General features: G+C 43.5%; 1 protein-coding gene across 2 annotated transcripts in view; it reads right to left on the bottom strand.

Moving 5' to 3' along the window:
• Window positions 1-22,313, bottom strand: part of LOC127453428 (collagen alpha-1(XIV) chain-like) — a 194,505-nt gene that overhangs the window by 118,082 nt on the left and 54,110 nt on the right. For both annotated transcript variants that reach the window (XM_051719753.1, XM_051719752.1), the window contains 10 exons: window positions 21,631-21,760; window positions 19,263-19,405; window positions 18,939-19,068; window positions 17,357-17,496; window positions 16,954-17,080; window positions 11,905-12,044; window positions 10,320-10,452; window positions 4,513-4,557; window positions 4,193-4,329; window positions 223-358 (listed from right to left, as the gene is read on the bottom strand). In XM_051719753.1, the coding sequence (XP_051575713.1) occupies window positions 223-358; window positions 4,193-4,329; window positions 4,513-4,557; window positions 10,320-10,452; window positions 11,905-12,044; window positions 16,954-17,080; window positions 17,357-17,496; window positions 18,939-19,068; window positions 19,263-19,405; window positions 21,631-21,760 (1,261 nt within the window). The remainder of the gene's footprint in view (window positions 1-222; window positions 359-4,192; window positions 4,330-4,512; window positions 4,558-10,319; window positions 10,453-11,904; window positions 12,045-16,953; window positions 17,081-17,356; window positions 17,497-18,938; window positions 19,069-19,262; window positions 19,406-21,630; window positions 21,761-22,313) is intronic.

Genomic DNA, 22,313 nt, shown 5'->3' with positions numbered 1-22,313 from the left:
AAAAGTGCTATGTCTGGTACAGCAAACCATCAGGTACAAGGTTTGTAAGAAAGCCAGCAAATTAGTAGGAGCTGGACTATAATGCCATGTAATTATGCCACAATAATATGTAATTAGTGTAATTGAATCTGTTTTAAAAGGGTTTGAGAAGAACCCATAATCTGTTTAAGTTATTATAACTGCAGCAGCTGGTATAGAAAGCATTTGGTAGCTCAGACTCACATGTTTTGCCGGAAGAGGCCATGGATAGTATGGTGGACTCTCCATCTGCATAAATAGGGGTCACTGTAATCTTGTACTCTGTTTCTGAGAGGAGAGGTTGCAGGATCACTCTCATCCTGTTTTCCGGGACTAACACCTGCAGAGGAACGCAATATTCAACACCAGACAAAGCACTGTGTCGTGTGTGTTAGGTTTTACTGTCTTTGTGATATCTTTTTTCATTGTGAAATAAGACAATATCTTATTTCACAAATGTACAATGTAAAAATGGCAAAAGTTTATTGTTAGGGTTAGTATATAATAGCTTTGCCTAATTTAAGAACAAAAGAAGTCAACTGGATGTCCCCAGCATAATATAAAAACAAACTTGTGTGAGTGTATGTGTGAACAGTCATACTTATATACACAATGAGCATGTTTACATGCATGTTCTTACATCAATACTATGGTTAAGCCACCAACATGTAAGGTCAAGTGAATGCTTTAAATGGCTTTCTTTTATCGGGGTAAGGTTATAAACAGTATTAAAAAAAAACTATCGACACACTTAGATTTTTGCTCATTACCCTGATGTAAACACTGGCTAATCCAATTTGCACAAGTGTTTTGCACATGCCAGTTTTGATGTCAGATCTCTTGTCTTCTTGCGTTGACTGAATTTTTGAATAAAAGATTTTTTGGTAGTTATCAGTGGTTTGGTGTGGATGTAAACATACTCAGTGATTGTTCTAACACTGTGTCCTAAACATGAGCAACACTCAAAGTTCAGCAGTTTCAGAAAAATTTCAGAAAAGTTCTGCAGCAAGCAGTTTGTCTGTATGCAATGAAAGTGAAAATGGTGAGTGATGTGGTACAATAACAGCCAATCAGAAGATATTTTGTGCTTAATATACAGCTATGTGGAGCAGGATTTTAGACAAAGGAGATTTCACAGTGGGGGGGGGGGGGGCCTTCCCAGTGACAGCACAGAAATAGAAACAAAACGATCTACAAAATGTCCCGTTGCTCATCATGATATCAGCTGGTTAAGGAAAAACTCAGTTTTACATGAAAGACATTTTTTTTGCCCCAGCTGGTTAGGACATAGTGTAAGCAGTGACTGTCAACAAAAAAGATAAACAATTAATGTTTGTTTTTGACTGATGGAATGTTAATCAGCTCTCATGGAAGCCATCCTAAGTATGAACCGAAAGACTGACCATCTGCAGTGACATACCCTCCACAGTGCCTGCAGAACAGCATCCTGCAGTACAAGGAGCTGTCCACCAGATCTGTGGTGCTGAAACCTGACTGCAGGAGGAGCCTTTCTTTCTTTCTTTCTTTCTTTCTTTTCTCATTTATTCATATATGTGATAATGATAATGGAATTTCCTTTTTCCTAGTCCCATCTTCTTTTCTCCTTCTTTCAGCTTGACCTGTTGTGATTCTCTGGGAGAATTACAACCCATGAGAGGTAGATATTCTGTACAGTCAGGGGCAAAGAGTGTTGGCCCACCTGAAGAACATCACTGGACCCTTTCTAGATCCCTTTCAATTTGCTTATTGAGCAAACAGGTCTGTGGACGATGCAGTCAACATGGGATTGCATCATATCCTGCAACACCTGGACAGACCAGGGACATATGCAAGGATCCTTTTTGTGGATTTCAGTTCGGCTTTCAACACCATCATCCCAGCTATACTCCAGAATAAATTACACCAACTCTCTGTTCCCATGTCTATCTGTCAGTGGATTACCAGCTTTCTGACGGACAGGCAGCAGCTTGTGAGACAGGGGAAACTCACTTCTAGCACCTGTACAATCAGCACTGGTGCCCCCCAGGGATGTGTGCTCTCCCCACTACTCTTCTCCCTCTACACCAATGACTGCATCGCCAAGGACCCCTCTGTCAAGCTCCTAAAGATTGCAGACAACACCACTGTCATCGGCCTCATCCGAGATGACGATGAGTCTGCATATAGAAGGGAGGTTGAACAGCTGGCTGTCTGGTGCAGTCAAAACAACCTTGAGCTGAACACGCTCAAAACGGTGGAGATCATTGTGGACTTTAGGAGAAACACCCCAACACTGACCCTCCTCACCATTCTAAACAGCACTGTGGCAGCAGTGGAGTCATTCAGGTTCCTGGGCACTACCATCTCACAGGACCTGAAGTGGGAGACCCACATTGACTCCATTGTGAAAAAGGCCCAGCAGAGGTTGTACTTCCTTCGCCAGCTGAGAAAATTCAACCTGCCACAGGCGCTGCTGATACAGTTTTACTCAGCAATCATTGAGTCTGTCCTCTGCACTTCAATAACTGTCCAGTTTGGTTCAGCTATGAAATCAGACATCAGAAGACTACAAAGGACAGTTCGGACTGCTGAGAGGATTATTGGTTGCCCCCTGCACTCTGGACCCCACTCACCCTGCCCACTACCTTTTTGAACTGTTGCCTTCTGGCCGACGCTTCAGAGCTCTGAGCACCAGAACCGTCAGGCACGGGAACAGTTTTTTCCCTCAGGCTATCCATCTCATAAACAGTTAAATTGCCCCATTGAGCAATAACTATGTGCAATACACAGTTTAGACTTTTTTATATTTATCCAACACATCCAACCTCTTCTGCCATTTCATTCCTCTGAAAAGAAAAAAAAAAAAAACAGTTGCACTGTACATAACAGATTTGTATTTGCACTGTACATAGTAGATAACAGATTGTATTAGATTTGCACTACCTATGTGTATGTGTGTATTTATGTATGTGTGTGTCTGTACGTATGTGTATAATTATTTTTTATTTATCTATGTCTTGCTGCTGTTTTTTTTACTGTTTTTGTATTGTTGTACACTGGAAGCTCCTGTCACCAAGACAAATTCCTTGTATGTGTAAGCATACTTGGTAATAAAGCTGATTCTGATTCTGATTCTGAAAAGAGTCACCACACAGTCTGAATGAAACTTTAAGCCATGAAAGATCTCAAATGTTCCAGATCAAGTCTGTGGCAGTCGGCCAGTTGGTAATTCTACATCAAATGAAGAAGCATGCTTAAGTTCACTCCTGCGGTACTTCACAGTAAGATTCTGCACTACAGCAATGTCTATTTCAAGGCAAGTCAGTCCACTTGGTGGAGATCTTGGGAATGCTCTCGGGCAGCTACTTTATATGGATTCAAGTGGCATAAAAGCACAGCTACTTTCTACTTGAATAGGGAAGGATCAAAATCCCCAAAATGGTTGGTCAAGATTATTAAACAATGGTGTCATAAATTATGCTTCTTTAGCTCAGATCACCCTAAAAACTGCTATTATTCCAGCTGGCCCAGCTAATGCGCATGCGCATTCTCATGTAAACTGACAGGCGATTGGGTTTTTTTTTTTTTAGCTTCACGGCAGGACTTCCTTTTCTACACCTGCCATATTGGGCGTTCCAAATTCTCCCATTCATTTATCAGACTAAATAGTCTTTGACTGCAGGAAGGGGTTTCAACAACATAGATATTTACATAAAACAGTCACTTTGAGTTAGACATGTCCTTGAATCAAATAACACTGAGAAAAAACAAGATATGTCACTAAGAGTAAGCTAAAAGTGATGTGTGTAGTTCTTTTGATGTTAAAAATGTTTCTTCAATCCCAGCTTAATATGCATGATGTACCATGAACAACAATGCTGTATCACTCAGGGGCAGTTACCAAGAGGAATATGATAAGCCTGCAGTCTAACGGCATAGAAATAATAGATAAATAATAATTTTTATAATGCAAGAGCAATATAGGTAACTTGATGAAATAACAGCCTTACTGGGACACAAACAAGACACATGTGTCTTTATGCTCTCTCATAAGCAGAAGAGAGTTGAGCTAAAATGTTTGAGTAGACAGGTAGAATATGATGACAAATGGAACAGATGTTCTTGCGTTGTTGGTATATTGACAATTGGCTCCATTAGTTGTGGATTTCTGTGTGCGGTGGTTATGTTTACTCACTGTCTCCTCTGCGTGGTCTGCACTGACATATGTCACTTTGTACTGCTTCACATCTGAGTCCAGCACCTCCCAGCTCACTTGTAGACTGAAGGGGGTCTCGTCATCCACCCACAGGTTAGTCACGCCCAGTCGAACAACTAGAAGAGAGAGATCACATCAGTCCCATTCTATCAATCTATCTATCTATCTGTCCGTCCGTCCGTCCGTCCGTCCGTCCGTCCGTCCGTCCGTTCGTCCATCTGTATATCTATCTATCAATCTATCTGTCTTTTTTCTTCCTTTTTTCAAATCACAATAGGATGAAGTCACATTTGTCTCACTTGCTGTGGTGAAGGCGAGGGTGGTTGGAGCTGTGGTCCAGCCTACTGCAAAAAAACAACAACAAAACAAGCAGCATGATTATATGATTACAAAAATAATTCACCAGTTTGAGATCTAGGGCCCTATTTTCAGAGCGCTAGAGCAAAGCGCTAAGTGCAGTGCTATGCTTTAAGTTACGAAGTTTGGGTATTTTCGGGCAAGCATGCACTAACTCTAGGTAGAGTTGGGTTTGGCGAAACTGCACACGCAATGATCTTCTGGGCTAGGTCAAGTGCAATTTTATTCTGAGGTTCTTCTCCCGTTATTGAACCATCTGCATCCTATATTGACCTGGTTACTTTTGTAACCTCCGTTCCCCGATGGAGGGAACGAGACATTGTGTCGATGTAGTGACATTAGGGGTCACTCTTGGGAGCCCCAAACACCTCTGCTTTTTTGAAAAAAGGCCAATGAGAATTGGCAAGTGGAATTTGCATGCCACTCCCCCGGACATACGGGTATAAAAGGAGCTGGTATGCAACCACTCATTCAGGTTTTGTGCTGAGGAGCCGAGACCAGGTCCCGGCCATTTCAGCGGGTAGTTCAGCCTTGTGGCAAGAGGGATGCAACGTCTCGTTCCCTCCATCAGGGAACGGAGGTTACGAAAGTAACCAGGATGTTCCCTATCTGTCACTCACACGACGTTGTGTCGATTTAGTGAGACTAGGGGTCCCTATACAAAATGCCACAACTAGCTGAACTGTGTTACGTGAACTGGCGGTGTGTGACGGGCAGACTGCTGTGTGACTCATAGCCAGCGCACCAGGCCATCACATAACCTCCCCAACGCTCTTATTAGCGTTGAACAGTCCATCAGGAACAAGTCGACTGCCCAACTATAGGGACAGGCTAGCCCAGCCGAGGCCTCTTTTCCCTCTCTTTTTCTCCCCAAAAAGAGTGGAATTTGTTAACTGACTGGGAGCCATAAGTGTCTGCATCGGGGGGTGCCCTTCCCAAGGGGAAGACACCACGGAGACCACACCCCGCCCAAAAGGGGGGGGGTGGTATTTTGAGTGGAATATGTCACATGGTCTTACAGGGTCTTGTCGGAAGTATGTCATGTGGAGAGGTCCCATGGTAGGTCCTACCCGAAGGGGAAGGAGTTTCTACAGAGCATGGCGACCGGGGGCAGAGGGGCCTCTGCCCAAGGAAGATGCAGTTTACCAACAGGAGAACGATTTTGCGGAAGATATCACATGGGGTCATCTTCAGGGAACCAGCACATGTGGAGCACCTACCTCAGTACAGGGGCTCATTAGCGCACGTACTAGGCCGGTCAGCAAGTTTCTCCGCAAACTCAACTGCCAGAGGGCTAAGGAGGAAATTCATCCAGGGATCACAGTCTGTGAACACAACTGGGAGTCAAGAGCGCATGTCTTCACCTCAAGGGAGGAGCGTGAGATATGAGAACCACGTCTGGGTGGGCCAGTAGGTTGCTACTAGGACAACCTGCTCCTCGTCCTAGTACCTTGCACTGGGTCTGAGAAAGTAGGCTCACTGGGGGAAATGCATATTTGCATAGTCCAGGGGGCCAGCTGTGTGCCAACGCATCTATACCGAAGGGTGCCTCAGTCAGGGCATACCAAAGCGGGCAGTGGGAGGATTCCCGGGAAGCAAACAGATCTACCTGTGCTCGACTGAATCGACTCCAAATCAGCTGGACCACCTGAGGGTGGAGTCTCCACTCTCCCCTGAGGGTAACCTGATGTGACAGCGCGTCCGCTGCGGTGTTGAGGTCACCTGGGATGTAAGTGGCTCGTAGCGACTTGAGGTGCAGCTGACTCCAGAGGAGGAGACGGCGGGCGAGTTGTGACATGCAATGGGAGCGTAAAACGTCTTGACGGTTGATGTACGCTACCGTCGCTGTGTTGTCTGTCCGGACCAACACGTGCTTGCCCTGGAACAACGGCCGGAACCTCTGCAGGGCGAGCAGTACTGCCAACAACTCTAGGCAGTTGATGTGCCAACGTAGCCGCGGGCCAGTCCAGGAGCCGGTGGCTTTATGCCCAGTGCATCCGGCACCCCAGCCTGTCTTGGAGGCATCTGTTGTAACCACAACATGCCTGGAGACATGCAAGGTCGGTCCAAGGGCTGAAGAGGCGGTGACAGATTGGCGTGATGGTCACGCGATGTGTCCCACGGCACCATGCCCATCTCGGGACTCGAGTCTAAAACCAGTGCTGAAGCGGTCTCATATGCATCAACCCGAGTGGTGTGGCCGCCGCTGAGGATGCCATATGCCCCAGGAGCCTCTGAAAAAGTTTCGGTGGAACCGCTGTCCTCCGTCTGAACGGCTTCAAACAGTTCAGCACCGACTGCATGCTCTCTTCGTGAGGAGCGCTGTCATCGAGACTGAGTCCAACTCCAAACCAAGAAAAGAGATGCTCTGAACCGGGGAGAGCTTGCTCTTTTCCTAGTTGACCCGAAGCCCCAGTCAGCTGAGGTACCAGAGCACGAGGTCCCTATGTGCGCACAGCGACTCTCAAGAGTGAGCTAGGATTAGCCAGTCGTCGAGATAGTTGAGGATGCGGATGCCCACTTCCCTTAGCGGGGCAAGGGCTGTCTCTGCGACCTTCGTGAAGACGCGAGGGGACAAGGACAGGCCGAAGGGGAGGACCCTGTACTGGTACACCTGGCCTTCGAAGGCAAACCGCAGGAAGGGTCTGTGTCAATGTAAGACCAAGACGTGGCAGTACATGTCCTTCAGGTCTACTGCCGCGAACCAATCTTGATGCCGGACGCTCGTTAGAGTGCGTTTTTGCATCAGCATCTTGGACGGGAGTCTGTTCAAAGCCCGGTTCAGTACTCACAGGTCCAGGATTGGTCACAACCCACCGCCTTTCTTCGGTACGATGAAGTAAGGGCTGTAGAACCCTTTCTTCATCTCGGCTGGAGGGACAGGCTCTATCGCGCCCTTGCACAGAAGGGTAGCGATGTCCGCATGCAAGGTAGCGGTGTTCTCGCCCTTCACCGAGGTGAAGCGGATGCCACTGAACCTGGGTGAGCACCTGGCAAACTGAATCATGTAGCCGAGTCGGACGGTCCGGGTCAGCCATCGTAACAGGTTGTAAAGCGCGAGCCATGCGCCCAAACACCGGGCGAGGGGGACCAAGGGAATGATCATGTCGGACGTAACGGCGGGTGGGGCCTCGTGGTGGAGCGGAGCTCGAGGTGCCACGTCGAGGGGACTCGAGCCCCGTGGCCATGCTGAGTTCAGGGACATTGAAGCACTTACCTGGCTCCTGCCGCCCACCATAAGATTGGCCGAGGAGGGGGGAGGAGGAATCTCGTCCCCGTAGTTCACTGGAACCAATCCCGTGTGGGAGTGTTTGTGCCACAGCTGGGTGCACAGGGGTGGGGGGTCCGCCGCTGGAGCACCATACCTTCCAAAATGGGACGGTGGACGGTGGTCGTGACGACGGCCGTGCGCACCGGATATGTGACCCAGGAGATGAGGGAACCTTTCTTTTGTCAGGCTTTTGGGTGCCACAGCCTCCTGGGAATGCGGCGACAAAAGATTCTCCTCCTGGCCCTCCACCGGGGGATGGAGTGGTCTGTCGACCAGCCCCAGAGAAGTGGGTCTCCTCGCCCCTGGGTCGCCCGTCTCGGGTGCGCTTCGAAGCCTTCCTCAGGTTCTTAGTGGCCGGCTGCGAGACGGGTGGCGTCTGCTTCCTGTGGAGGGCTCCACACCGGAGCCGGGCCACGGGGGCGGGTTGTGCCGGAGCCAGTGTTGTTGCTGCAGGAGCAGATGAGCAGACAGGGTGCGGGGTCTAAAGCAGCGCCGGGGCAGGATATGTTTTAAGGCCTAATTTTGCTTCTTCACCGCCGAGAACTGCTGGGCAAAGTCCTCGATGGCGTTGCCAAACAGGCCAACCTGGGAAATGGGGGCATCAAGGAACCGTGCCTTGTCCGCCTCTCCCATCTCGACCAAGTTGAGCCAAAGGTTGCCTGGACCACCAGGGTGGACATCGCCTGCCTGAGAGTCCGCGCCGTGACCTTCATCGCCCGGAGAGCGAGGTCGGTTGCAGAGCGCAGCTCCTGCATTGATCCCAGGTCAGAACTATCCTCGTGAAGTTCTTTTAGCGCCTTGGCTTGGTGTACTTGCAGGAGAGCCATGGTGTGCAGGGCGGAGGTGGCTTGTCCAGCGGCACCGCAGGCCAGAGTCGTCAAGGATGACGTAAACCTACAGGCCCTGGATGGAAGCTTCGGGCACCCCCGCCAGGTGGCAGCGCTCTTATCCACCTGGGGGATCACCAAATACCCCCTGGCTGCTCCACCATCGAGGGTAGGGAATAGAATTCAGTGCACTGAATACAACCGCTTGGCTCCGGAGAGAAAATCTGAATGAGTGGTTGCATACCAGCTCCTTTTATACCCGTATGTCCGGGGGAGTGGCATGCAAATTCCTCTCACCAATTCTCATTGGCCTTTTTTCAAAAAAGCAGAGGTGTTTGGGGCTCCCAAGTGTGACCCCTAGTGTCACTACATCGACACAACGTCGCGTGAGTGACAGATAGGGGAAGTCCATTCCCTGTCAAGCACCAGCGATATAATCAAAGACACATTCATAAGTTGGTAGTGTAAATGGACTGTATGTAATGAATTAGAAGAATAGAAATATGGACTTATATTCTTTTGTGCATTTGCTGCATCCTTGTTGATAGTCAGGCTTATTTTATTAAGCATTTTTATCTACTGACTCACAAATCATAGCTTGTAGGAACAGTGAGCAGTTCACTTCTACCAGTCGATTTTATTAAATTAAATTAATTTATAAACCTTTTTCACAGACTGTGATGACACATTTCCACCTTATTTAGCAGCATAAATCTAGAAAATGTATTTATATTATCATTTTTTTTTTTTTTTTTTTGAGTGTAAGTTTATAACATTATGCTTTGTGTTACATTACCCTTGAATTAGTGTTAAAAATGAATTACTACAGCTGCGAAGAGAGTGACAGTAAATTTGGCATCTTCTCCAAATCTTAATCTTAAATCTTAATCCTCCGTTCTCTATTTTTTTTTCTTCTTCTGGAAAGTCATTCAAACGTAATAGTAGAATTTTTCTTTTGGTCTACTAAGTGAAAATAATATTTGCTGTGATCTCCCATTCACTCCCATTCACTGCTGTCGAAGTTTACCCTGCAATCGTTTACTTCCGCGTTTCAAAACCAGGAGTGTGAAAAAGGTCTATTGAAACAATAATATTTTTTATTTTTATTCTAATTAAACTTCTAACGAAACGAAAGTATAATCAAAATAATGAAGTGGTCAAAAAAATCATACCAAATCCAAACATTTTACCCTCTCCAACTTCTTCCACCGGCCCCTCTTGCTGTGAGTTTGGACATGAACTTTATAACCACCTGCTGGTGGAATCTCCAAACTTCAAATGTAAGAACTGAATTTAGACTTTGCACTGAATATAGACGTGGTTTAAAACGTCTTAGTGCAATTACCTATTCCTCAGGAAAATAGCAAATTGTACTATGCACCACTTCATTAACATACAATACACCCACAGTTTGTGCACATATACCCACAGGGAGCACAAACACTACCACCTACGTCCACTTCAACTTTGCGCTAACGAAAATAGAGCCCCAAGTCTGAGGAATCATACAGTAGATGCTTACAATACACAAACCATGAGCATATAAGCAATATCATTATGATATTTTGAAAGCAGAGAATGACATTGTGAATTCTTAAAAAAAAAATTACATGAAAGTAAAATTGTTATATGACATTATTCCATCTCTTACATGTGTTTTCTAACAAGACCACAGCAATGCTCTCTGTCTCATCTTTATAGACGGCCGATAGTGACACCTTATAGTTCGTGAGAGGAGACAGGTTTTGTATCACATACGAGTCCACAGCTCCATTCAGCAGCATCTATGTAACACACAAATACAATCACACTCAGACAGGGTCCAAAACTGACACCCATGAAGCATCAAATGCAAGTCAAAAATCTACTTTTTTTCAACTGTAAAAAAATGTCAGATTGTAAGAATTAATACTTGTCTCATATATGATGCTGCAAGTAACACAATGACCTGTGCTGTTTGTCTCTACTATGAAAGATAAAAAAACACTAAAAAAATCAATTATCATAGGAGCAAAACTTTTCAATAAAATTAATGCAAAATACAGTTTCACAAGAAATATGGCCAACTGGTACATTTTCTTAATTCCAGCATGTTCTAGCGGAAATCTGTGTGTTGGTTCCAAATTTTATTTTTTGCTTTCAAATCCTGCCCTATTGTGCCCTACATTATAAAGCACACCTGCTATCAGTTGAACAACAAGAGAGCTTTGGATCTCAGTCTGCTCTGGGCTGTCCCAGCAAATCCATCTGAGTAAATATGTGTTGCTGGCCTGACTCCACTGCTATGGGGTGCAGAGCCCCAGCCACATTCCCATCTGCCTCTCAGCATGTTATTATTTTCTGCTCTGGTGGCTCTCGGTAAACATATCGATCTACGGTGCTATCTCTTAAGAACAGCTGCCCTGACTCCTGGCCAGTAATAAAAACTTTCTCGGTCACACACACTCCCACACACAAAAACACACTCATGTCCGTGGTCATGCATGGCTGTGACTGGACGTGCTCAGTATGCTGGTGTGTTTGTGAGTGCTGTTGACTGGTCATCTCTAATAGAGAGTAACTGTTGGCCCAGGCCCCAGGTAAGGAGAAGGTATTGAGTGACACATAAATCATTTACAAGGACCGCATAAAAATCAGATTTCACTTTCTCTTTGTCAACATACATACAGTATAGACTTTCGCTGGAACTAAAACCTGGTAAAAGAAGTATAGAAATGCATGTACAGTAAGTTACAATGTAAAAATATTTAAGAAATCTCTGATATATTTAGAACTGGTTTGTTAGTGTAAGCTACAGCACATTCTTGTTTAACAACACTTAATGTTCTTGCCAGTAACAAAAGATGCAAACAGTTCTTTTCATTATAAAGAAACTGCAAAGAGGACAAAATGTTTTGATCATAATTATGGCAATACACAAAGAAATAAGAAAGAAAAAAATGTAAAAATATATTTTTTTTAATTCTAATATAACAATTTGTGCTGTTCTGGTTTAATCTGGAAAATTGGAATTGTGGCACTGCTAATATTGTTCAATCCTTTAAATTGACATATTGTGTTTTTCCACAGTTTTAAGTAGCTTTGACTAAAACATCAAACTAATAAGCAAGGAGGTAGCATGCCCCATCCCTCCCTCAAAATGTTAACAATAATGTAAAAGAAAAATCCTATTTTTTAATCATCGTAAGCTGAGATGAGATCTACATCCATGTTTATAATTATACTAAATGTCTGACCTCTTTCTCGTCTCCTCCTCCAGTTGCTGACCAGGCCAGCTTATAGAGCACCACATCCCTGGCAGGGTGTGACCATCTCACCCGGAGACTCTCTGAGGTGACCTCAGTAGTCATCAGGCTGAATGGGGGCGGAACGAGCTCTGAGTGAGATAGGATGAAACAGTTGAGTAAACTTGAGTAAACAGTTGAGAAACCTGTTTGGAAATAATACATTTTTTGCCACTACAGATGCCCAGCAATTATGTACAGCCTTTAATGCTACTGAATATCAAGTACAGTAAATGCTAAACTAAAATATGTTTGCTTTATTGTAAAAAAAAAAAAAAAAAAAAAAATTGTTTTCAAAATACTTATTAATACAAACATTTATTGCTATTTATATTATTTTTTAGATCCTTTTAAGCTGTTTTTTAAATACTAATTATGTTAAGAAGGCATTTAGTTTTGATTCAATGAATGAATCCTTGAATGCTCTCACCTCTGCAGAGACATAGACATAATCGTTTGAAATTAAAACAAATGCCCTTTAAATTTACACTGCGTTATCTGATTACCATAATTACAATGTCAAGACACCCACAGAACAATGAAACTCAGGAAAAACCCATACTGTCTGTATCTATTCTAGGTTGCAGCAGCCAATGAATAATCACTGAATCTAGCAGGTGGAGAAAGATGCTATAAAGTAATCCAGGATGGGGAATGTGTCCATTCCTGTCTGGTTTGAAGGCAAAGGAATAGAAATGCATTCCAACTGGGAGTAAATTGCAGACTTGTGTGCAGTGAAAATTGTAGATGTTCATTTGGAGGTGGAAAATACAGCAGAAAAATATGCACACGCATGTACATGTGAAATCAGCTCTTCTGTGAGTAGCCAACATTTGTTTTGTCTATGCTCATAATTGAATACCAATGTGCCCTGTCTCTTCTGTACTTGAAAAAAATAATTTGCATAAACCCACACCCACTACTTAGTGCAACATGCACGCAATGGTAAAACAGAATTCCTAAAGCACATTCAATTAATACCTTTTAACCCTCATGTTCTAATTGTCATTTTAATAACAGCTTGAAAAACAAGCTTAAAATTAAAGAATCAGGTTGATACATCACAACTTTTGCTAATCTCGTGAGAGCTGATTATCAACAAAATCTCAACTTGATAACAACCGGCTTCCATAAAATTGTTACATTACTTATGTTTGGGGTCTCAGAGAACCCAGATATAAAACATAGATACATCCAATGGATTTCAAAAGCTTAGATTTTCTGAGTGGTGTACACATTGTAGAGACATTTGACTAACAGAAATGGAATAATGTGTCCCAAAAGTAACAGTCAGTATCTGGTGTGGCCACCAGCTGCATTAAGTACTGCAGTGCATCTCCTCCTCAGGGACTGCACCAGATTTGCCAGTTCTTGCTATGAGATGTTACCCCACTCTTCCACCAAGGCACTTGCAAGTTCCCAGACATTTCTGGGGGGCAATGGCCCTAGCCTTCACCCTCCAATCCAACAGGTCCCAGACGTGTTCAATGGGATTGAGATCCGGGCTCTTTGCTTGCCATTGCAGAACACTGATATCCCTGTCTTGCAGGATATCACGCACAAAACGAACAGTATGGCTGGTGGCACTGTCATGCTGGAGGGTCCTGTCAGGATGAGCCTGCAGGAAGGGTACCACATGAGGGAGGAGAATGTCTTCCCTGTAACGCACAGCATTGAGATTGCCTGCAGTGACAACAAGCTCAGTCCGATGATGCTGTGACACACCACCCTAGACCATGACGGACCCTCCACCTCCAAATCGATCCCGCTCCAGAGTACAGGCCTCGGTGTAACGCTCATTCCTTCGATGATAAACGCGAGTCCGACCATCACCTCTGGTGAGACAAAACCATGACTCGTCAGTGAAGAGCACTTTTTGCCAGTCCTGTCTGGTCCAGCGAGGGTGGGTTTGTGCCCATAGGCGATGTTGTTGCCAGTGATGTCTGGTAAGGACCTGCCTTACAACAGATCTACAAGCTCTCAGTCCAGCCTCTCTCAGCCTATTGCGGACAGTCCGAACACTGATGGAGGGATTGTGCATTTCTGGTGTAACTCGGGCAGTTGATGTTGCCATTCTGTACCTGTCCCGCAGGTGTGATTTTCGGATGTACCGATCTTGTGCAGGTGTTGTTACATGTGGTCTGCCACTGCGAGGATGATCAGCTGTCCTTCCTGTCTCCCTGTAGCAGTGTCTTAAGCGTCTCACCATACGGACATTGCAATTTATTGCCCTGGCCACATCTGCAGTCCTCATGCCTCCATGCAGCATGCCTAAGGCACGTTCACGCAGATGAGCAGGGACCCTGGGCATCTTTCTTTTGGTGTTTTTCAGAGTTAGTAGAAAGGTCTCTTTAGTGTCCTACGTTTTTATAACTGTGACCTTAATTGCCTACCGTCTGTAAGCTGTTAGTGTCTTAACGACCGTTCCACAGGTGCATGTTCATTCATTGTTTATGGTTCATTGAACAAGCATGGAAAACATTGTTTAAACCGTTTACAATAAAGATCTGTAAAGTTATTTGGATTTTTACAAAATTATCTTTAAAATACAGTGTCCTGAAAAAGGGACGTTTTTTTTTTTGCTGAGGTTTTATATATATATATATATATATATATATATATATATATACACACACTACCAGTCAAAGGTTTTGAAACACTTACTCATTCTTTATTATAATTTTTTTTCACATTTTAGAATAATAGTAAAGTCATTAAAACTATGGAATAACATAAATGGAACTATGGGAATTATGTTGTGACTAAACAAAATCCAAAATAAATCAAAACTGTGTTATATTTTAGCATCTTCAAAGTAGTCACCCTTTGCCTAGAATTTTCAGAAATGTACTCTTGACATTTTCTCAACCAATTTCTTGAGGTATCACCCTGGGATGCTTTTTAAACAGTATTGAAGGAGTTCCCATCTATATGCTAGGCACTTATTGGCTGTTTTTCTTTATTATTTGGTCCAAGTCATCAATTTCAAAAATTTTTAATTAAATTTTAGATTTATAATGTCTATAATATTTTCTTTTATTATTAAAAATATCTGTGTTTAGATCCACTCTCTCTCGTCTCGTCCTTCCACAAGCGTTACAGAAGAACCAACCTACATTATGGCTTTACCAAGGGTCCACTCCTGCAGCTGAGTACTGCTCCATTTTTTGAAACTGGCTGCTCAATTGCATTGGCATGAGAGACCCCTCAGGACTATGTTCAGGATGGGACTTAATGGCCCTGTGAAGAAGCTAGTTCCTTTGGACTGTGGTCGTCAGTCTCTTCAGGATTTTATCGCTGAAATCATACGGGCTGACCTTCTGATGGTCCTGGAGACACCCTCAACAGATGCCCCTCTGCTACTAGCTCTGGTGGTTCTGGATACCCACTCAATGGAGGCCCCTCTGCTCCTGGCTCCGGTGGGCCTGGAGACCCCCTCGACAGATGCCCCGCTGCTCCTGACTCCGGTGGGCCCGGAGACCCCCTCGACAGAGACCCTTCCGCTTCCCACTCATCCTCCAGTCGCTTCTCCTCCCTCTCCGCCCGCTGAGGCTTCCACGGCTCCACCCGCCGAGGCTTCCACGGCTCCGTTTGCTCCGCCTACTGCCGCTCTGTCCGCTCCGCCTACTGTGGCTCTGCCCGCTCCGCTTCCCGACAATCTTACTCCACCTGTGGCTCTGCCTCCTGAGACTCCATCCCATGAGACTCCAGCGGCTCCGCCCGCTCCTCCTCCAGAGGCTCCGTCCACTCCTCATTGGCTTCATCTGCTCCTCCTGAGACTCCAGTGGCTACGCCAAACTCCTCCTCCAGTGGCTTCGTCCACTACTCCTCATGAGACTCCAGTGGCTACGCCTGCTCCTCCTCCAGCGGCTTCGTCCTCTCCACCTTCTGAGCCTCCTGTTGCTCCGCCTCCTGTGGCACCACCCCCTGAACTTCCAGCTGTTCTGCCTCTTGAGCCTCCTGCAGTACTGCCCCCTGAACTTCCTGCGGCTCAGCCTCTTGAGCCGCCAACTCCTGCGGCTCCGCCCCCTGAGCCCTTGCCTCCTGTAGCTACGTCTCCTGAGTCTCCATTACTGGCAGCTCTGCCCTCGGAGTCTATACCTTCAGCAGCTCTGCCCCCTGAGCCTCCTGCATCTCCACCCCCTGACCCTCGGCCAGTTCCGTCATAGTCTCCAGATATTCCACCAACTCCGCCCAATCCACCGGACCCTGCTCCCTTCCTGGAGCTGCCACCCAAACCGCCAGACCCTGCTCCCTTCCTGGAGCCGCCACCCAAACCGCCAGACCCAGCTTTCTTCCTGGAGCCACCACCCAACCCGCCGGACCCTGCTGCCTTCCTGGAGCCACTTCCCTGGCCACCGGCTCTGTCCTGGTCCCCTGGCCTATGCCTGTCTCCGGACCATGCTTCATTGTGTTTTTCCTTTTTTGGGGGGCTCCAGGAGCCGCCCTTTAAGGGGGCTCATTCTTGTGTTTTCCCCCCCAAGGACTCTTATTTTGAAAGTTATAAGAGACTTAGTTTGAAGTTTTGTGTCTTCCTCTGTTATGTCTGTCTTCCTGTCCATTGCCCTAATTGTTTTCCTTGTCTCCTTGTTAGCCCTAGTGTATATATATCTTCTTGTTACTTTGTCCAATGTCAGTTCTTCTTCGTATGTAGTGTGTTAGTAGCCAGCATACTGCTGTTGTGTTTGTGTTACCTTCTTCATATTATTCTTTCATCGTTGTATCCCCTTATTTTGTTTATAATTAAAGTTCTGCATTTGGATCCTCACTCTCTCACCTCTTCCCTTCACAACCCTGATAATAGGTTCAATAATATCTGCTTAATGTGTTTTGATTAGGTCAGAAAAACTTACTAAAATAATTTGTAAGGAAGATAAGAGGTTAATTACTTTTACATATACTGTATTTCACTGGGGTCTCTGGTAGCCCAAACAACAGTCAAGTCAATCTCAACAGAACATAAGGGTTAAGTAGTCAATGGCAGAGATGACATGATCTCACTTGTAGTGAATCCTCCACTGAGTGGCTCTGATTGACCGGCATCATAAAGAGCAAAAACTGCAACGGTGTACTCTGTTGAGGGTGACAAGTTCTTAAGGTACACATTGGTGACTGGACCCAACACCACCTAAAACAGACCACAGAAAAATAATGCATGGTGCAATTAGCTACGCTGAATTAATTGTGGAACAAGTGTGTAAATTATTGTTGCAATTAATACTTGTTAGGAATGGAACAATTTGTAATTACTGCCATAAATATTGAAGTTAACACAGTCTCACACAAATTCTGATGGTTAACTGGGTGTGAGGTAAAGTTTGTGTGTGTGTGTCTTAGTGCATGTTTGTTCAACAGAGAGAAACAAATGCATGTCATGTATTGTAGGTTCTGCACTGGTGGTCACCTCATTGGTATGGACACCATCTGTCTTGATATACAGGACAACGTAGCCCTTAACCTTACTGGACACTGTGTCCCAGTTGAGTCGGACAGAGCTGTGGTCAACTTCAGTGATACGCAGATTATGTGGAGGCCTCAGGGACACTGGAGAAGATTAGACCAATTGTCAATTATACAGTCTCAATCGAGAGACAAAAGGTGCTTCTGTCATTCCTTAAATGTGTACTATGTAATATTTAGTAGTGACAGAGGTCTTAGGTTTCATTCCAAAGGGTCAAGGTTTGGCTGGTTAGCATGGGCCAGTTAGTCCCTGCTGGTAGATGTTGTAACTACACCATTCTGGGTGCAAAAGCCATCTTTGTCTATTGTCGGCTATTCAAAAGTAGCCCAATTCAGACCCAAAACTATCATATGGCTTCAGAAGACTTGGAATATAGTGTGCAAGTTGTATGTACTATTTGGACTATGTGCATGGAAAAGAGTAACCAGTATGTTCTTTTTAAAATTTCTCCTTTTGTGTTCCACGGAAGACAGACAGGTTGAACAGGTGGGGAACGACATGAGGGTAAGTTAATAATGACAGATTTTTAATTATTGGGTGAACTATTCCTTTAATTATAATTATAAATTATTAAATTTTAATTTGAATGCTTGATTCTGATTGGTTCACGGACGTTTTAAGGTGTGCAATTATTTTTAAAGTAAACGCACTGCTATAAAGTAGTTCCAGGTCTTGACCGTATAGTGGTTCCATATCACTTCGCCAAATTATTTCAGTTATTTCAAAGAGCCCTACAGGCTACCACAACAAAATAACCAGTTAAAACAAAGACACTGGTTAAAGTAACTCAGTTAAAATGTCTAAAATATCCTACATTTATTTCAATTTCGGTTAAAAAGAGCCCTCACACTCCCTCGTCTCACCCGCACATTATACACATAACATACACACTTAAGGCCCAAACATAAAGATAAAATCTGAGTCGTCATGTCAGCACACTCATACATCTCAGTGGGGATGAAAAAAAGCTATTAAGGTTTACAATGGGAATATAGCGACATGCATCTTGATGATTTTGAAGTGATGTTACTTCTGACGAGAGCTGCAACAAAAAAGGTAATCGCAGGAGTGATCTCTCTCATTTTCTGAGTTTCTCTCTTTTGGTCCCTCAAATACAAACTCACACACACATGCACAAACGCACTAACTTATTACTCCAGTAAGTCATTGAGTAAAGCAGCGCAATCCTCCGTTGCTAGTTCTAACGTGGCGTTTTAGAATTAGCAACGAAGGCTCGGACTGTATTAAAGTAAGACGCTGAAATAAAACCCTGAACTATGTCTTAAGGTGTGGTAACCATGGTATAAGCGTAATAATTGACTCCGGCCCATTGAATTGTTGAAAAATAATGCACACCCGAGGTGCAACGGACACAAAGCGCCAGGTGTGCATTATTTTTCAACAATTCAATGGTCCGTCGTCAATTATTCCTTCAGTAAACACTGGACATAATACGCAAAAAGTTAACAGCTCTTTTTTTAACAGTGAATAGATGCTGTGATTTTATTTAAAGTTGAATGCTCACTGGTGGTCTCTTGAGCGGTAGCTGGATCACTGGCCACCTCTCCAAACATGGCATAGACCATCACGGAATACTCTGTATCAGGAATCAAGCCCTTCAGTTCCACATCATTCACTGTCTCATCCACCTTCAGCTGCAACACAAAAACAGCAACACTTCAGAGCAGCAGAAATGCTGCTGAAACACATATGAGAGTGTAGCCGAGGGAATTCAAATGTGATGAATGTTATTCTTCTTCTGTTGGTTCCATGAAATGACTGTAACACATCATGATAGTGTGGGCTTGATGTTTACACACACAGACACACACAAGACAATCTTTCTCACCTCTCTTTCATCTATAGTGTCAGTGCTCAGTGGAGCGTACAGTATCATGTATCCAGAAGCCCCTTGTGCATCCCTCCAGCGAGCTTTCATGCTATTGTCAGTCACGTCGTACAGTTCAAGATCACTCACTGTAGGTAGAGCCACTGAGATACACATTTACAAACAAATCAGACAGCCATACAATACATAACATAGATGGACTCTTCAATATCAGTTGTTTCTCTTAGACAGCAACAATATTACAGTAAATGGAAATCAAATGGAGAATTTAACTTAAGAGACCCCAGTTACCTTGTTTCATGTTTCAGAAGAGATTGTAAAAGTAAGTTCACCCAAAACTGAATAATCGAATCATCAGTTTCATCTGAGGAAAAACAAAAGGAGATTTTAGGGACAGACAGCCTCAGTCACCATTCACTTTCACTGCATCTTGTGCATACAATGAATGTGAATGGTGACTAAGGCTGTCATTCTGCCTAACATCTCTAATTGTTTTTCCACAAAAGAAAGTCAGAAACAACATGAGGATGAGAAAATGATGACAGCTTTATAATATTTGTGTAAACAATCCCTTTAACAACGTCTCAAACTAGGCTCAGATTTGCCAAGATACCAAAGTCGGCCCATCAAAAATCAGAGATTTTAATTTAAAATCAGATATTTCTCATTACAGTAAATACATCCAAGACCAAATGATCATGGCTATACTTTACACATAAATGTTATAATTCTATTTTCTTAATCAACTGTGTCTATTTTTGTTATTCCTAATTAATTTTAGAAGAAACCAAAATGTTAAGTTGATAATTAAAGGTGCAATATGAAAAAATTTTCATGTAATATTCGCCTTAATTTTGCCAATGTGTGAACGGCTTGTAACACAACTTAAGAAATGATCCCTTCCCAGACTTCCTAGGTTGCCTATTAAAGCCTGTAGACTGATTTTCATGCAAAGGGAGTGGGTCGCTTTTGCCAGGAAAATCCAAAGGATGTGATGTTTATGCGTGCTCCCGAGAGCCTAGCCTCCTTAATCGCTTCTCTTCCGTTATTCAACAGCGACAACAAACTGTAACACTAGGTAACTTTATCTTAGAGATAGAAACCAGCAAACGTCCAGCTCCCAGCCCAACACCGACTCCAACACAAACTCTGAGTAAGACAAAAAAACAAAAACAAAAACATTTATCTACTAAATCCCATCTGGCTAAGCGGGAACGTGATCGTGGTCAGAAGAATTGGCATTCTTCTTATTGGACAGGTAAGCTTACATAACTGCAAAGCATGTGAAATATAGTGCCATAAGGATTGATTTGTGTAATTTTAGCTAACTTGATCTTGCCTGCTAACGCTGACGAATTGCAAGCTACCTTGCTTCATAACTTTCAAATAATTTCAAAGATCTTCTCTTTATACTAATGTCAGGTATACAGGATAAATTTAAGCAAATATGCTGGTTTCTTATTCATAGTACAACGTATGCAACATACAATAAAGTATACATACAATAGTGCAACATAACAGTGCAACAGTAAACTGTCTGGTATAGTTTGGTAGTATGTAGCTGTATGTGTGTATCAGTATGCTATGTTAGCTAAGTAGTTTTAGTTTAGTCACAAAGTTTGTAGTAAAACCATCATAACTGTGTAATTTTAATTATGCTACCATCTGTCAGCATGATGCCAGTGAATCACATTCAGTCTCTTTGCGTTACATCATTGTTTTGGCTGATGCTCACTCACTCGCGTCCCTATGGAGTGTGTGCACAAGCACGAGCATGGTAGCTGGCTGTAGTTCACTTAATGGCCACAGGTGTCATAATAACAAGGGTTTCTGAATCTTACATACAGCACCTTTAAGGCAAAACTGAGAACTATGTTTAACTTCTCTTAAACTTTGAAAGAATGACCTCTGAGCAATCAAATTGTCCTCTGGGTGTTCAGAGTTAAATTCTATGGAGAGCGTGACATTAAGGATGAATTTGATAGAGTGTAAGAGAAGCAGGAAAGCTTCTGGAACGAGCACACACTTTTCCGACCAAACACTATCTCCTCTCTGCATGACTCATCACATTTAAATTACTGCAAACCAAAGGCTTTAAACATACTGTATTTTATCAAGCACATTTTGCATTTTTCCATTAAGTTTAAATTGCTGACTGACAAGCGTCTGTTTTAAAAATTGTGGCCAAAAAAGTATATTTATTAGAAAGTGGTGATAGAATTCCAAAGTATAACAGCTTTTAGCGAAAATATATGAGCATGTGGTTTGTGGTAATTACACCTCTACAGTGAAATCGTGTTGTGGAGTGAAATGTGCTTTGAGATGTTCTGTAGTCATGTTGGTTGTGTAGTTTCTGAGGAGGACTCACATGTGATCTCATTGCCTCTGAGAGCGTCACTCGCTGAGCTGCGGTATAAAGCAAACACAGCGATCTCGTACTCAGTCAGAGAGTTCAAATTCTGCAGTAGGACTGAATTCTCAGTGCCACTCACCACAATCTGTACATCGAGACAACAGCAGTTTATGATGATCAGCACAGCAGAGTAACCTCAACAAATAAATAGTTAAACTGACAGAATGGCACAGTGCAGGGCATAATATCTATAGTTTTGTGCTGACTGCCACCACTAAAAAAATAAATAAAAAGAAATAGCTAAAAGAGGCGATAAAAGAGGAGTATATTACAGTCATCCCAGAAAGTATTTGGACATTCAAGCCACACTTAGAAATGTACAGTATAACTGTTTTATGTATGACAAACAATAGCATTTATTTTAATTGGAAAGATTAGCACACTTTTCAATTAAAACATTTCTCAATAAAGTTTGCTAGTTTTTTAAATTACTTGTTCAGGATATTTGCTGTATTGTAGGGTTTCTCCAAAAAAGAGTGGCTAAATTTGTATTTTTGGTTACACTTTAGTTTAGGGATCAGAAATTTGACAGTAATTCATGAATAATAATTACTGTACACTTGTAAGTAACTAGTTATGGACTTGTTTGGCATTATAAAGTATTTATTAAGCCTTTATTGGCTGATTTCTTATTCTTG

Source organism: Myxocyprinus asiaticus, chromosome 15 (genome assembly GCF_019703515.2).
Source record: "Myxocyprinus asiaticus isolate MX2 ecotype Aquarium Trade chromosome 15, UBuf_Myxa_2, whole genome shotgun sequence".
Taxonomy (NCBI): Eukaryota; Metazoa; Chordata; class Actinopteri; order Cypriniformes; family Catostomidae; genus Myxocyprinus; species Myxocyprinus asiaticus.
Note: the sequence above shows the minus strand (reverse complement) of the source record. Positions and strands in the feature narration are given on the sequence as shown.